The sequence below is a fragment of the Geospiza fortis genome, unplaced genomic scaffold (assembly GCF_000277835.1).
Source record: "Geospiza fortis unplaced genomic scaffold, GeoFor_1.0 scaffold373, whole genome shotgun sequence".
NCBI lineage: Eukaryota > Metazoa > Chordata > Aves > Passeriformes > Thraupidae > Geospiza > Geospiza fortis.
Window position 1 is genome coordinate 228,146 of NW_005054518.1, and position 16,615 is coordinate 244,760.

The window sequence follows — 16,615 nt, forward strand, 5'->3', positions numbered from 1 at the left end:
GACCCAGCCCCAGAGTTCTGCTAAAAACCCAGGGTGACCTGACACAGTGAGACAAATCTCTCATCAGCCTTAGAAAATCTGTTCTAAAGCCATCAGCTGGAATTCAAACTTGCCAAGGCCAGTGTTCTGTTCCCAAATGGAAGATGCTGCCTGCCACCCCTCTGAGTCCATAGCTGAGTCCATAACCTGCACTGGCTCCTGGGGAGACACAGCATTTACCTGCACACACAGCTCCTTCTCCAAAAGAATACAGCTGGCAGCTGAAAACAATTGCAATTTGAAAATTTGAAAACTCAAACTCGATCAAATTGCTTATTAAAAATGCAGGCCCAAACCCCAGAGGCTGATCTGCTCAGGAAGGAGCAGAAGCTGGAGTGCAGCAGAGGGGCAGCAGGGTCAGGACTCCTGGACACAGCCTCTGGTGCTCTGGGAAACAGAAATGCTGCTGCCAAACTGGGGGGGAGATCCTCTGGAACAGAGCTCAGAGAGGGAGAACATGGATAGTTCAGCATCCCCAGGACATCCAGGACCCTCCAGAAACAAAGGAGTTGAAGTTTCTGGAAGTTTTTAATCTCCAGTCCAGAGAAGAAGATCCTCCACCAAGATGTGATGAGCCCCCTGAAAACCTGCATGAACCCCAAACCCTCAGCACAACCAGGTGCAGTGTCTGGTTTAAAATAAAACAAGCAATATTCTATGGTGATCTTTCAAAGTTGCCATGAAAGTTAAGATACATTAAAGATAAGCGCCTTAGATTAAGTTTTATTTATGCTGATTAAGCTTTATTTATGCTAATCAGGAAAGCCTGGAGGTGCCAGAAGGGGCTTTTGGGAACATTTCCTGACTCATCCAGGCTCAGGAGGAGACCTTGGCTTTGGGAGTGCTGCCAGCAAGGTCCAAGAGCAACAACACAGGGAGAGGGAGCAGGAGGAACCATGGAGAGAAAGAGCAGCCAGGGCAGGCTGAAGCCAAGGTGGGACCCAAGAGCACTGGAGGTGGCCCTGTCCTGCAGCCAAGGCCACTGCAAACACCTGGGGATTCACATGGCAAACCCTGAGTGATCAAAGGCTTTGTTTGAACAAGAATAGAATCATTCCAGGACACTCAGTGTACACAAATGTATTTTAAAGAAAGCAAAGAACTGCAATAACAGAGTTTGGGGGAAATTAGGCTGCCAGAAATTGTGGGGTTACACAGCTCATAAACAAGGTGACAATTCACCCAGGGCACCAGAGCAGTTCAGGTATCCCAAGAAAGGATTTTGATATTGAGGGTCTGGTTCTCTGTGACTTTAGTGTGAAACACACTGGAAGGTTTTTGACCAGCTCAGGAATCCCTGCAGGGAGCTGAGGGTGAGCTCACTGCTTTAACAAAGCAAAACCCACCACTAGATTCAGAGGAAGACACAATGTGCACATTTTTTACAAAGTATTCAGTCACCTGGCATCCAATCAGCTGAATTCTGAAAAATTTCATCCATCACTTGGAATTCTTAAGTGATTTCAGACTGAAATCTCCCTCTGAAAAGCTGTGGTACAGCTCAGTGACAACAAGATGCAGCGCTGCATTTCTTACCCAGTGCAATTGTGCTTTCCTGTCAGGGCCTGGCAGATCCCAGCTCTCTGTGGGTTCAGTGCTCAGATCCCAGCTCTGCTCCCTGTATTTATAGCAGTTCAGCAGATGGAGTCATGGAAACACCTCAGACCTTTTGCAACAGAGCTGCTTCATATTTAGCTGCCATATGCTGCTACCTCTGCTGTTACACAACCACCTGAAGGCAGTGCCAGAGCAGGAACCACCCTGCTGCCAACCCTCCATGGGCAGCAAAGGGACACCCCCAGCGGCCCTGGGGACAGTGGCAGCACTTCATGTGTGATGTTCAGTGTGTTAGAAAGGGCACATGTGGTGTTGTGAGGTCCCCAGGACGAGGTGAGAGATAAGAGTTGACTCCAAGTTCTCAGAAGGCTGATGACATTATTATATTATATTATATTATATTATATCATATCATATATTATATTATATTATATTATATTATATTATATTATATTATATTATATTATATTATATTATATTATATTATATTATATCATATCATATCATATCATATTATATTATATTATATTATATTATATTATATTATATCATATCATACCATATTATATTTTAAAACTATACTAAATAAAGAGAAAGGAGTCATCAGGAGGCTAGAAAAGAATGAGAATAAAAACCTGAGACAGACTCAGAGTCTGACCCAGCTGATTGTGATTGGCCAGTAATTAAAAACAATTCACATACTGGGTAAACAATTCTCCAAATCATATCCCAGAGGAGCAAGACGTGCAGAAGCTGAAGCTTCCCAACTTTCCAGGAGAAGAAATCCTGGCCAAGGGGTTTTTGATAAAATATCAGAGTGACAGGCACAGTCCCAGCTCTGCCTGTCTCTCCCAGCCTGGCTGGTCCTGCACTCACCTACCCAACAATGGTCTGCTGGAAAAAATTAACACCCCAGAGCTTGGCTGCACAGCCTCAGCAGAGTGAGGACTCTGTGTCACTGGTCACAGGATCATGGAACAGCCTCAGTGGGAAGGGACCCACAGGGATCATCCAGCCCAACCCTGAAACTGCACAGACACCCCAAAATCCCATCCCTGGGAGTGGTATCCAAGCTGTCCTGGAGCTCTGGCAGCCTCAGGGATGGGACCATTCCCTGGGGAGCCTGGGCAGTGCCAGCACCCTCTGGAGGAAGAACTTTTTCCATATATCCAACCTAAATCCCCCATGCCCAGCTCCAGCCATCCCCTGGCTCCTGTCCCTGTCCCAGAGCAGAGACTGGAGCTGCAGCCTCACTGAGCTCTGCCCTCACTCTGCTCCAGCTGAACAAGTGGCCTCAGCTGCTCCTCCTATGGCCCCTCCAGACCCTTCCCCATCCTCGTGTCCCTCCTTTGGACAGTCCCTAATTCCTTTCTATCCCTATGACATTGTGGTGACCAGGACTGTCCCCCAGGAAGGGGCACAGGGCTGGGTCAGCACTGAACTGCCCCTGATTTACAGAACCTCCACTTCAGCTTTGAAAAGAACCAGCACTTCAGGAGAAAGCAGCACAAGAGCATGTCCTGAGTCAGAAGAAGGGAACCATTGTCAGGGCTCAGGGAGCGGGGCAGCAGCCCCTGAAGGGCAGCACCCCTTAAATCCATTTCATACATGTGAGCAATGACTTACTGACTTGCCTCCAGGTATAGAATTAAAAGCCAAGGAAGAAGAGGAAAAAGTAATCTAGATAAATGACTTTATTCCCCGAGGTGACATGCAGTCAGAGCATATCCTCAGAGCTGAGCAAGTTTTAACAGAATTGTGAGGAGTGAACAGAGGGGTACACGACTCGGAGCTCTCAGCTACAAGTCTCTTCACTTCTGCCCTGCCTCTGAGAGGGAGATCTGAGAACAGCTCACTCAGCTGCACTAAATCCATTTGATGGGCGCAGAGGGGGGGCTGGGGGAGCGCTGGGATGTCAGGGGAGGATTAGGGCTGCACCCTCAGCCCGTGTCAGCATGAGCAGGAGCTTGCTGGCTGGCTCCAGGCATGGGTGCTGCTGCGGGGGAGGGCTCAGAGCTGCATAGTTCTACCCTCTGCAATTATTTTCTTTAAAGTGCTGAAAGTGGTAAATAAAGAGAAGAGCAGCTGAACAGCCTGACAGATTTATCTTCTTCAGGGAAAACACACATACACCTGCACAGGCACCTTCTTCTTTAAAAAAAAAAAAAAAAACTGAGGTGATTGCTATCTGCAATCTTAACATGCTGGGTGGAGAAAAGAAATTCCATGAAAGGTGAGTTAATCCAACCTCTCCCATAGCCAGATGCTCTTTAAGTGCAGCTCTGAACAGCCCATGGGCACGAGGGGGGGATTTAAAGATCTCTGTGGACCAAGCTGAGGTGATTTCTTTGTTCTGAACATTTCCCCTCACTGCAACTCTTTTCCCAATGAAACCAATGCAAAGGCTGCCACCAACACCCTGCAGAGAAGGGAACCTCCAGGAGTGCTCCAGGAGCCCAGAGCCATTCCTACCTGTAAGGACATTTCTATCAGCATCAGCAGCTTCTTGATCCCGATCCACACCGGCTTCCCTTTGACGTTCTGAGCAATCGTGCTGCGCTCTTTGTCTTTGAAGTTACCCAGGAGCTGGGGGGAAAATCACTTTAAAAAATCAACAACAGGAGGCTGACAGTAGCAATAATGGTACCTACCTTGGGCCAAAGGGAATGGGAAGCTAGAAGCATTTTACTAGCTAAGAAGAAAATTTTGTTGCAATGTAACTTAGACAAGGCAAAACACACACAAAAAAATTATTTAATTCCCTCATGGTTTTTTCCATAATATCCCTTATCCAACAGTTAGTGCTGTGCTTTTATGCTGCACTCCAGGTCTTCTCCAGACCAGGGTCTACAAGGAAGCAATGGTTCAAGCCACAGGGAGTTTCCACACCTGCTGCAGGAGTGTCTCTGTGTCTCAGGAGTGTCTCAGTGTCTCTGTGTCTCTCAGGCTTCAGTGACACCACCACTGGGACAAGTTTGCCAATGGCACCAAAGATTTGCCTGTTCAGTTTATTTTAACAGCCTTCAGCACTCACTACAACTCCCACTAGGGCACAGAATAAGGGGGCACTGAAGGCAGGAATTTATAAAGAACTTGTAATTCCTCAGCACCAAACACCTTCAGTTGATGCTGCTCCAATTCACCAGAGCACCCTCTGGGCACATTCAATTTAAGTGCCCCAATTATGCTCATTACCCACTTCCCTGCCCTTGGAATGCTTCAATCCAGACCACAAACCCTTCCCCAGACCTACTGTTCTCTAATTTTGCCTTAATTTAATTCATTAAAAAGCAAATTTAAAGCCTCAGAGCTGCTCTGTTATGACACGATGACAAGCGGGATGGTGTTACCAGACACAGCTACTGCAAAATCCCTCAAGTTTGGAATCTTTTGTCATCCTTGAACTTTTGCTCACCTCTAAAGCCTCCATGAGCTGCTCCCCAGTGGCAATGTTGGGCACGTGGATGGTGGTGCTGAAGGCATTCAGCATCTCCATCTCCTGCAGCACGTCCTTGCGGCTCGTGGTGCCGATGATCAGCAGCTTGCGGCCCTGTCCAGGCAAAGGAGCCACAGTCAGGAAAGGAAAACCTGGAGAGAAGCAGCCTGGGGAAGGTTCAGCTAGCTACAGATGACAAATGGCCATTTAAAAACCCACTTCAAACAAAATTAATGGGATTAAATGTGTCAGTAATTGAAGGGGCCAAGAGCAGCCACAGGAGACAGGATCAGCTCTCGGAGCAATGCCACCAACAGGGTCCAAGAATTGTGGTGCACAAAGCCCCACCACACTCACAGCTCCTTCTGAACCCAGCATTATAAATAGCTGGATCCTCATTAAATTTAAAAGCCTGAGCGAACTCCCACTCCCAAAAGCTGAATTACAAATGACTTCTCAGGGGAACAGCCTGTCTTTAGGAATCTGTGGGTACAGTGAATTCCGTGCTCCTGCACAGGCAGTTCCAGTGGATTTCCAGCTCAGGCTGTTGAGCAGAGGCTGCTGTGAGTCCCTGAGTTCCCCCTGCAGCTGTCCAGGATAGTCCCACTCCAGCAGGCTCCAATTCCCAATGCAGAGTGCACAGAGCCAGCCCAGGCAGTAACAGGGCTTGTGAATAACAGAGCAAATTGTGGAAAACATCAGCTGCAAATGCAAATCCACTGCTGTTTGTTCACCTTGCAGAGCCCTTCCCAGTGCTATCTGAATTTCCCTGTGCAGGGTCTGGACACTGATCAATACTGGCTGATAGCAGGAGCTGCTGGGATTCTCAGGCAGGATCATCATCAGTCCCTTTTCTGTCCCAGTGCACAGGGAGCCCATGGGCTGGCAGGGCCTGGCTGGCCAAGGACACCCCTCAAAAAGTTGGCTGAGGCTCCAGGAGTGAAGGGAATGTCCAGTGCTCACCTAGAAATGACCAAGGACCCCCTTTTTTTGCTGTCCAAAGTTTGGTGAGGCTCCAGGAGTGAAGGGAATGTCCAGTGCTCACCCCGAGGGTGCTGCCCTGGGCACTGCCCAGGCTCCCCAAACAGCTTCACTGCCACACAGCTGAGGTACCAGGGCACAGAGGAAGCCAAGGACAGACTCCTGACCAGAGCTGAGACCTCCAAAACACAGAACAACCCCTCCTGCAAGTGCTGGAACACCCAGACCTGTCTGCTTCATGAGTGTTCTCCTAAAAACTTGTTCATTACTGGATGGAACTCTGAAAATCCCAAACAGTTGGGCAAAGGGCTGTGTTAATAACAGTTTCCCATGAACTATGAGCATTTAAGAGGGGAAAAAACTGCTCAGCTGCACCCAGGCAGTGTCTGTTCCCCAAATATAGCTCCCAGCATGTGTACAGAGCCTGGCACACTGATCAGGCATCAATCAAGGGATAACTACCTCAGAGAGGCTGCCTGAGGGATGCTGCCCTCATACATTAATGAAATCTGTGCCTGATTACAAGAAAAATGGAATTTAGCTTGGAGTTTCACCAGGAAAGGACACAGGCAGCACAAGAATGTCACCACTAAGGGGAGTTTTACCTGCTGGCACTTCAGGTGTCCATGACTGATGTCACTGTCAGCCTTTCCTTGCCCAGATGACACATTCCTCCTCCCAGGAAAGCTGCCCACCCTCTGGACTCACCCCCAAAAATTCCCTAAAGGATCAGCTCAGAAAAGGATCCGTTCACTGCCAACCTGGGCAGTGCCACCCTGAGCCAGCTGCACCCAAAGGCAGCAGGGCAGTGGGAGGTGCCTGCACACACAGAAAGGGCTTTAAAGCCCCATGACACTGAGGGAACCACTGGCATTGCTCCCTGTGGGAATTCTGTGGGAAGAGCAGCTCAATCTCACTCTGTGTGTGACCACTGGGACAGATTTAGAACAGGAAAAAGCAAAACAGGATCATCATTCTGCCATGTGGATCCAGGATTCTTTCCTGTTCCAAATACAACTTCAAATCCATCATTTCCTGGAGAAGGGAAGGGCCTGGGCACAGCTTAGAGCCCCTTCCAGGAGAGCTGGGGAGGGACTGGGGACAAGGGAGAATGGATTCCCACTGCCAGAGGGCAGGGATGGATGGAATATTGGGATAAACTGTTCCCTGTGAGGATGGGCAGGCCCTGGCACAGGGTGCCCAGAGCAGCTGGGGCTGCCCCTGCATCCCTGGCAGTGCCCAAGGCCAGGCTGGACAGGGCTTGGAGCAGCCTGGGATAGAGGAAGGTGTCCCTGGGGGTGGCACTGGATGGGCTTTAAGGTCCCCTCCAACCCAAACCATTCCATGTTTCTGTGATTCTGTTTAGTTGGAGAAGTCAGAGAAAGGTCAGAAACAGGGAATAACTTCCCTAAATAGATCCTTGGTAAAAACAGAGAGGTTTATAAATTCATAGCTGGTGTAGAGGGAATGAGGGAGACACTGCTGCTCATCATTACAGAATCCAGGGAGCACAAGAAGGAATTCTCAACCATCAGATAAACTGAACTAAAGGGGGTTTGCTCTCACCAACAGCTCAGCTGGACTCAGGCACACACAGTGCTAAGAATGGAAAGGTTTAACAAGGTTGAAAAGCACCAGGATGAGTTTCCAGAGGGCAGATCCATCAGCAATTTTTAGATATCTCTGTTAAAATCTATTCCCAGGTCCCTGAACCACTGACGTGGTTGGGAGCTCCTCAGAACAGATGGCTACTTCTCAAAAGTGCTTCCAATTTTTAACAGCTCCACCCAAAAGATCCTGATTTTTCCCTGTTTTCCTCGAAAGAAGCCATGCCTTCAACTCCCTGCTTTAAACCTGACCCCTGGAAAGCAGCCACAGTGACCTGACAGGGCAGGAGTCCCTCGAGCTCCTCCAACTTTCAGGCAACCCAACAAACAAGTGAGAATTCCCAGGGCAGCACTGCCTGCCCCAGGAATTATGGAGGCAGCAGGAAAAGCCAGCAAACTGAAAAAGCTGCCCCCAGCCAGCTCCTCTGCACTGATTTGCTGGGATTTGTTCCTGTTCCAGGATCCCAGGATGGCTCAGGCTGGAGGGGGCCATGATGGCACCCCCTGCTCCTGGGGCTGTGGGCTCAGGGAGGGATGGAAGGGCAGCCCCAGAAGAGGGTCTCCCTCCAAGAAGAAGGGTTGGAGGCTCTGGGAGGGATGGAAGGGCAGCCCCAGGCAGGCATCTGACTTTGAAAGTGGGGCTGGGGGCTCAGGGAGTGATGGAAGGGCAGCCCCAGAAGAGGGTCTCCCTTCAAGAAGAAGGGTTGGAGGCTCTGGGAGTGATGGAAGGGCAGCCCCAGGCAGGAATCTGACTTTGAAAGTGGAGCTGGGAGCTCTGGGAGGGATGGAAGGGCAACCCAGGAGTGGGTGTCCCTTGGAGGCAAGGGGTTGGGGGCTCTGGGAGTGATGGAGGGACATCTCCAGGCAGGAATCTGACTTTGAAAGTGGGGCTGGGAGCTCAGGGAGTGATGGAAGGGCAGCCCCAGGAGTGGGTTTCCCTTGGAAGGAAGGGGCTGGGGGCTCAGGGAGTGATGGAAGGGCAGCCCCAGAAGAGGGTCTCCCTTCAAGAAGAAGGGTTGGAGGCTCTGGGAGTGATGGAAGGGCAGCCCCAGGCAGGAATCTGACTTTGAAAGTGGAGCTGGGAGCTCTGGGAGGGATGGGGTACGGAAAGCAGGGGAGGGGCAGCCCCAGGAGAGTCTCCCTTCAAGAAGAAGGGCTGGGGGCTCTGGGAGTGACGAAAGGACATCCCCAGGAATGAATCTGACTTTACAAGTGGGGCTGGGGGCACTGGGAGTGATGGAAGGACATCCCCAGGCAGGAATCTGACTTTGAAAGGAGGGCTGGGGGCTCTGAGAGGGATGGAAGGGCAGCCCCAAGGGCAGCCCCAGGAGAGGGTCTCCCTTCAAGAAGAAGGGCTGGGGGCTCTGGGAGCAGTGGAAGGACACATCCCCAGGCATGAATCTGACCTTGAAAGTGGGGCTGGGGGCTCTGGGAGCAGTGGAAGGGCAGCTCCAGGAGAGGGTCTCCCTTCAAGAAGGGTTGGGGGCTCTCAGAGTGATGGAAGGACATCCCCAGGAGTGGGTGTCCCTTGGAGGAAGGGGGCTCAGGGGGAGTGGGTGTCCCCTGGAGGGCTCCTTGCCCAGGCACACATTCCCTGAGCCTGCCCAGCCCGCTGGGGCTCGCTGGGGATGCCGAGGTCCCTCCCTCCCTCCCTGGCAGGCCGATTGTTGGGAAGCAGCAGGGAGGCACATGTGAAACCTCGCTGGGGCTGGGCAGAGCCTCCAGGCCCCGTGTGACTCTGCATGTAGATGAAGCAGCCCCGGCTTTGGGAGCTGCTGCTGCTCAGTTCTCAGGGAAGGCTTTTTCTGCTGCTTGGCTCCCTGCTGAGACAGCCCTTTTCAGCCTTTCCATCCCCCAGTCCCTGCTCCTGCACAACACAGGCAAACTTGATTGAATTAAAGACCCAGGAGAACGTGGTTTATTTTCTCCTCTTCAAGGCATTTCAGAAAAGATTTTTAATTGGTTTAAAAAAAGATGCTGAACAAAATGCAATGGTTTTCAGCCCTCTTGGAGCAGCAGTAACAGATAGCACTATTTAACACTGCTGAGTGGAACCACAAGCAGAAGCTGTGACTGGCAATTTAAACCAAGCTCAGAGTGGTTTCTAGTTTATTTAAAGTCTAAAGTGTTTACCCTCAAAAGAAAACCAGAACCTTCAAGTGTTTGCCCTTCCCACACCACGTTCCAATAATCCAGCCTGGGAGGAAGAGTGGAGCCTGGGAGGCAGCTTCAATTCAACAGAGACACACACCTCGATGCATAATTAATAACATTTCATCCCAGAAATGCTTCTCTTCCACACAGAGCCTGCAGTGATTGCAGGGAGCTGCTTGCACATCAAGAATATCCCTGCAAGTGACATTGACACGCCAGTGAATTCATAATCTGGGCCACAGCAGTGGTGACAGGACAAGGGGGAACAGCTTCCCCCTTGGAAGGGCAGGGCAGGGACAGATGGATATTGGAAGGAAATTCTTCCATTCTCTGGAATGGAACCCCCAGAGAAGCCCTGGATCCCTGGAAGTGCAGGGGATGGAATGAGATGGGCTGTAAGGGCCCTCCCAAGCCAAAGATTCTTGGAAATCAGCTCAGAATTTCAGGCGCCCCCCACGAGTGAAGCAAAGGGTAACAGGTATTGTCTCCCCAGCATCCTGCCAAGAATTCCTCTCTGCACATTGTTTTTACAAGGAATGATGCTAAACCATGATCCCAGTCCCACAGAAATCCAAAGTGCTTTGTCCCCATGCAGGTCAGTCCCACTGATGCACTTAGAGCCTGTACCTGCATCTCAAATTTCAGCAAAACCTGAGCTCAGCCATTCCCTCCAAAAAAACTGCTCCTCAAGGCAACCTGTAATCTCAGAGAGGACTTGGAAGGTGTTGATTAACCCTCAGGATTATTTCCATCATGGGTTCCTTCCTCAAGTCAAAACCCCCAAAGAGTGTCCATGCCCAAATCCAACATTTTTAACATTAAACTGTCACAGCAGAAAAGGCCTTTCCTGCACAACTCAATTTCTTACACACAGCTTTGGGTTTTTAAATGCCCAAGATCCCCACATGCCATGGCTATCCCAGGGAACTCACTACAAACACACCAAGGAAGAGCCAGAAGTGCCAGAGCAGGGCAGCCCAAAGTCCTGATTCCCACAAAACCAACACTGGACACTTAAAAAAGAAAAAAAAGAAAAAAAAAACCCCACATGATCAATCAACCAGTGACATTTCCTCAGCAAACTCACTCTCTATCCTCCAACAATTTATGGCTTAAGTCACCATAATATTGGCTGTCAAGGCAGAGTCTCCCAGCCCCCAGGGCATTTCAAACCCTGCTGAGCACAAATCTCTGCAACAAGTGCAAACTTGGCAAATATCTGTGAGCTGCAGCCTGTGTCCTGCTCCTGGGAGCCCCAGGTGCCACCCAAAGGGCAGGAAAAGCCAGCAAACTGAAAAAGCTGCCCCCAGCCAGCTCCTCTGCACTGATTTGCTGGGATTTGTTCCTGTTCCAGGATCCCAGGATGGCTCAGGCTGCAGGGTCATCCCAGAGCACACAGCACAGGGTTCATGTACTGATGATGCAGTCCCATTTTCAGAAGAATTCACTTTTTCCATCCTTCATTTCTACAGCAGCCATGGTGAAGGCAATGTGCCACGTGTTCAGCCCACAGAAAATCAGGATTCAAGCCAAACTTCCAAAAATCAGGCAGAACATGGGAGTAAATTTCCAAGGAAGGAGGAACAGCTTGAGATCATTTGGTGTCAGATTCACAACCAGGGCACTTCCAGCCCAGTTCTTCCCTCACCAGAGATCACACACAGGCACAGCCTTAGGCTGCATTCATCCTGTCCATTTTAAAGCAAAATGCCCCAATTTGGAGCCTAAGATCCCTCAGTGCTAACAGAGGGACAGAACAGAGGTGTGGTCCTGCCCTTCTGCCTTCTAGAAAAAGGATGAGCCCAGAGCTGAGCCCTCTGCTGCGGGGTTTTACCTGACTGAAGGTGTTTTCATGCAGCCAGCACCAGCACACATCCAGGATGCAATGGGCAAATGGACAATTCAATACTTTAGGTTCCTTTGAAATCATGTTCTGTTTTCCCTACTGATTTTTGGGAATAGCCTGTAGCAGGTCAGAGATTACAGGAGATGAGGGGACCAGGAATGGCTGTGCTGCTGCACACAGGCAGCTGCTCTGCTCCAAGCATGTGATAAAACTTGGATGCTGCTGTGTTACAGGCTTCACATGGCCTAGAAAGCTCACTGGGAAAATCTTTGTTCTCCCAGGCTGACACTCACACAGGCCTGTGGCATTACAATTTAGTTCAAAGTCCTGGATTTGAAAGGTCTTTTCACCAAACTCTCTAATGAAAACAACACTCACACACTCCTGTGCCAGGATATTAAACATGACAAAAAACTGACTTCACCCAGACTGAGCTTCTCTGCTTTTTTCCTGACACCAACTTTCAAGGTGTTCCTGTTAGGATGTTATTTATTCATGCAGATCTCTCACACACAGAGCAGAAAGGCAGTGAAGGACAAGAAAATGGCAAACAAGAAAGGAGGCTCAGCCAGCACGAGCTGCAGAACCCTCAGCACTTGTGATGCTCCTAAATCTCATCGAGCCACAAAGTGCAAACAGACAGGATCAGCACGAGAGACAAGATCTTAAGCTTCCCTCAATCACTGTAATTAACACCTGATCATTTCAAGTTAAGAAGAAATTAAACCCCTGACAAGCACAATCACAGATTACACAGAAATTGATCTATAAATAGGGAGGGAGCACGTGGCTGAGCCAGGGCTGGGTCTGGCCTCAACAGCTCCTCAGAGGGCACAGCTGGCACAATTCAGCTTTACACGGTGAAGGTTAAACTGCTTTCCTTTGTCAGTATTTTTAGGACTAACTGCAGAAGATACAGCCCCCAGTAATTAGATATTTCAAGCTGAATCCTTTGTGGTTATCCTAGAAATGTCCAAGTGAATGAGGAGCAGCAGGCTGGGATTAAGGTGGCTGATTCAGACAAAGCATTAACAGCACTGGCAGCTCTGAGGCAGCCACAGAGCTCCCACTGCCCATTCCTGCAGGAACAGGGACAGGGACAGGGACAGCTCCCCCTGCCCATCCCTGCAGGAACAGGGACAGGGACAGAGACAGGGACAGCTCCCAATGTCCATCCCTGCAGGGACAGGGACAGCTCCCACTGCCCATTCCTGCAGGAACAGGAACAGGGACAGAGACAGTTCCCAATGTCCATCCCTGCAGGAACAGGGACAGCTCCCAGTGTCCATTCCTACAGGAACAGGGACAGGGACAGGGACAGCTCCCACTGTCCATCCCTGCAGGAACAGGGACAAGGACAGCTCCCACTGTCCCATCCCTGCCTTACCTGAGGGGGAGCTTTCTTCAGCAGCACCAGAAGGGCTTGCAAGACCAGATTGGAGAACCGAGGTCCAATTGGGACATAATCTGAAAGGAAAAACTCATTTTAATGTCCATGGAGCAGGTGCACATTTAATCCACTTCACTGTAGCAAAACCAGTTCAATGCTCCTGCAGTAAATGGTTCCAGATATTTTCCAGTCTGCAATGTTTCAATATTGGAAATGCATCAATATTTTTGCAGCATCCAGCACAGCTCTCCCTCCTCCTGACTCACCTAAAAGTCGCTCAATGTCGTCCACAACCACACAGCTGAGCTGGGACTTGTAGGCATCATCAAAGATCTGAAAAACAGTGAAATATCTCAGGGTTAAACCTCAGCCACAGGACTGGGACAGCCACAGCTGGGCCTGCTGATGTGGGTTCAGCTGAACACAGCAGCACTGAGAGGAATAATCTGAGAATGAAACAGGTGGGTAATGAGAGATCAGGCTCCCTGCAGGCAATAAAACACTGCCATCTCCACAAATTTGGTTTATTTATTCATTTACTCCCCACCCTTGGCAACAAGCAGCTGCCCTGAGGCTCACTGTAAGCCAGGGAGAAACCAGCACCATTCCTCTGTTTTAGGAGCTGGGGCAACACTGATAAGGTGACACACACACACAGAGAACCTGCCCAGCTGTGACACAGCTGTGAAGCTTTTCTCCTCAGGTTATTGGGCACTGTGCAGAACAGCCCTGCAGGGAGAAGGGACTGACTCAGGGCTGGATCTCACCCCAGTCATCCTTGCTGGAGCAGCTCTGGGTGTGAGCAGGAGGCAGCACTAAGGACAGCAGTGGTGCTACAGCCCTGCCTCCAGGAAACCCTGATTCCAGTGAACCCAAAGGCTCCTTTTGGAATCCAGATCACAAACTGGACCTCCACTGCTTCTCCTAAGAACCTTCCTTCCCTTACAAACTCTACAACGCTGCACCAATGTGATCAGAGTAACATTCAGTTCACATTCAGTACCATTTCCAGGAAATGAGAATGTTCCACTCATTCACATTCCCTGGCTGCCCGGGCTGCTAAACCTCGTATTTAAATAAAATCCCCACCTCAGAACAGGTCCCAGTCCCACTCAGGCAGGATCTGCCCTCCCCAGGTGCAGCTCTAAGCCCTCCCTGGCTCCCTCTCCAGAGGCAGAGCACCAGCCCTGCTCACCTCAGATCTGCTCTCCTGTTTGCCAGGATCTCACACCAGAACTGAGAACTGAAACCTTCCCTGAGACACTCAGTGCCACAAAAACATTGGGACAGGAGTCTGGTGTGACAGGACAGGAGGGAATGCATTCAAACTGCCAGAGGGCAGGGTTAGGTGGGATATTGGGCAGGAATTGTTCCCAGGGAGGGTGAGAGGACCTGGAACAGGGTGCCCAGAGCAGCTGGGGCTGCCCCTGCATCCCTGGCAGTGCCCAAGGCCAGGCTGGACAGGGCTTGGAGCAGCCTGGGACAGTGGAAAGTGTCCCTGCCACGGCAGGTGGGCTTTAAGGTCCCTCCCAACCCAATCCATTCTATAATTATGTGATACATTCAACCTTAAAAATAAATATATGCAGGATTTCCAGACCTAGAGAGAGCAGAAAACATCATCCCAAAGGTAACTGACCTTTCCCTGCAGGAGAGAACCCAGAACTGGGCTGTCACCAGGAACAGGGGGTGACACACACGTACCTTCTTCATGGCCTGGCACTTGGCTGTTTCAGAAAACCCAATCATCTTATCAGGAGAACAGATCTTGATAAAGGGGAAGTTGGATTCCTCTGCTATTTTTGCTGCTAAAGCAGTCTTCCCACTGTGGGGAGGGCCTGAAGCAAAGGACAAACAAGGAATAAACAAGGGAGAAAACAGCTCTGACAGTGCTCAGTGTGAATGATACCAAGGGTATGTTTAGAATCCCATCCAGAGGCATCTGCAGTGTGAAATGAATGTTTTTCCTGCTTGCAGAAGGAACACATCAACTCCTGCTGCAACCCAATCCTCCACATAAAGGGAATTAATGGAACTACCTGAGCATATGCAGAATGATTTGCCGGGACACAAAAGGAGCCATTGCACTTTCTGTAGGAGCAGCCATGGCACCAAAATGTGTTTAGGATAAACTTCTTGAGCTTATGTCCTGTCTCAGTATGATCTCTGCTGGCACCTTGGCAAACAAGCCAGCAGCAGGCACACCAGGGAAACACTGGCAAAGATAATTTGTTTTTTGCCTGAATTCACACCAGGATAATTCAGAGACCAAAGACACACCTGAACCCATGCAGCCAACATCAATCAGTTGGGAGGGACAGAAGAAATTTCTGGGCACTAACACAAGGAATTACTCAGGGTTAACTCCAAAGCTACAGACCACAAGCAACAGTGGTAATGCATCTTTTTGGACTTTGGGAAAGGAAAAAGGGAAGAGATAAATAACAAATTCTATTCCAAAATAACAAGTTCTCCTCCAAAACCTGTAACACAGATACTGGAACCAGCTTCCAATACCTGAAAACTCGCCTTAGGCAGAAACTGGATAGAGGATAGGCAGTCTGGATAGAGGGAATCCACCTTTAACTGACAGAGACACCCAAATGTGGCTGTTTGAACTCAGTTAATTGCCCTGATGAGCTCTCCAGTGACTTCAAAGAGAATTTAGACAACTGACTCAGCTAGAGACATCTCCACTGTAAACCAGCCAAATTCTGTTACTCACTGGGTACATTTTTGTTATTCACTGGGTACATTTTGGTTATTTAGTGGGTACATTTGGGTTCTTCACTGGGTACATCTGGGTTATTTAGTGGGTACATTTGGGGTCTTCACTGGGTACATCTGGGTTATTTAGTGGGTACATTTGGGGTCTTCACTGGGTACATCTGGGTTATTTAGTGGGTACATTTGGGGTCTTCACTGGGTACATCTGGGTTATTTAGTGGGTACATTTGGGTTATTCAGTGGGTACAACTGGGTTCTTCACTGGGTACATTTTGGTTATTTACTGGGCACATTTGGGTTATTCAGTGGGTACAACTGGGTTCTTCACTGGGTACATTTTGGTTATTTACTGGGCACATTTGGGTTATTCACTGGGCACATTCCCTTCTCCCTTGTTCCAAGCACAGGATCCCTTTGGCTGAGCAGTTTGAACATCCAAACCAATTTCACCCAAGCAAACTGAAAGAGCCCAGCCCCATTTGTCCCCCAAGGTGTTTCCTGCAGGTGCAGGATGTCAGAGGCGAACAGGAGCAGTCTCCAGGGGGGTTCCCAGGTGATTCCCCCAGCTGTACCTTCCAGCAGGACGCTGACCAGGGGAGTGCGGTCGCTGTTCTTGGTCTGCTGCACCAGCAGCTCCCCATCATCCAGCACCCTCGTCACTGGGTCCCCCCACTTGATGATGCCATTCATGATGTAGCTGGCATAGTCCTCCTGGTTGGTTCCAAATGCCTGTAGAAGAGAGGGAATACTTCTTTTACTAAATAATTTTTCATCCCATTGAAAAACCATGAAATAATTAAACAAAAATGATCAGGAGCAAGGCTCTGGGAGATGCTGAAGTGAGACAGTCACAGCCCCTGGTGTCACACAGCATTCCT

General features: G+C 49.7%; 1 protein-coding gene across 1 annotated transcript in view; it reads right to left on the bottom strand.

The window, feature by feature from the left end:
* The window catches only part of NSF (N-ethylmaleimide sensitive factor, vesicle fusing ATPase), a 57,593-nt gene that overhangs the window by 1,096 nt on the left and 39,882 nt on the right, over positions 1–16,615 (bottom strand). Inside the window, exons 13-18 of the mRNA XM_031063618.1 lie at positions 16,310–16,466; positions 14,715–14,848; positions 13,277–13,343; positions 13,008–13,087; positions 5,012–5,146; positions 4,069–4,182 (exon numbers count right to left, since the gene is read on the bottom strand). Of these exons, the coding sequence (XP_030919478.1) occupies positions 4,069–4,182; positions 5,012–5,146; positions 13,008–13,087; positions 13,277–13,343; positions 14,715–14,848; positions 16,310–16,466 (687 nt within the window). The remainder of the gene's footprint in view (positions 1–4,068; positions 4,183–5,011; positions 5,147–13,007; positions 13,088–13,276; positions 13,344–14,714; positions 14,849–16,309; positions 16,467–16,615) is intronic.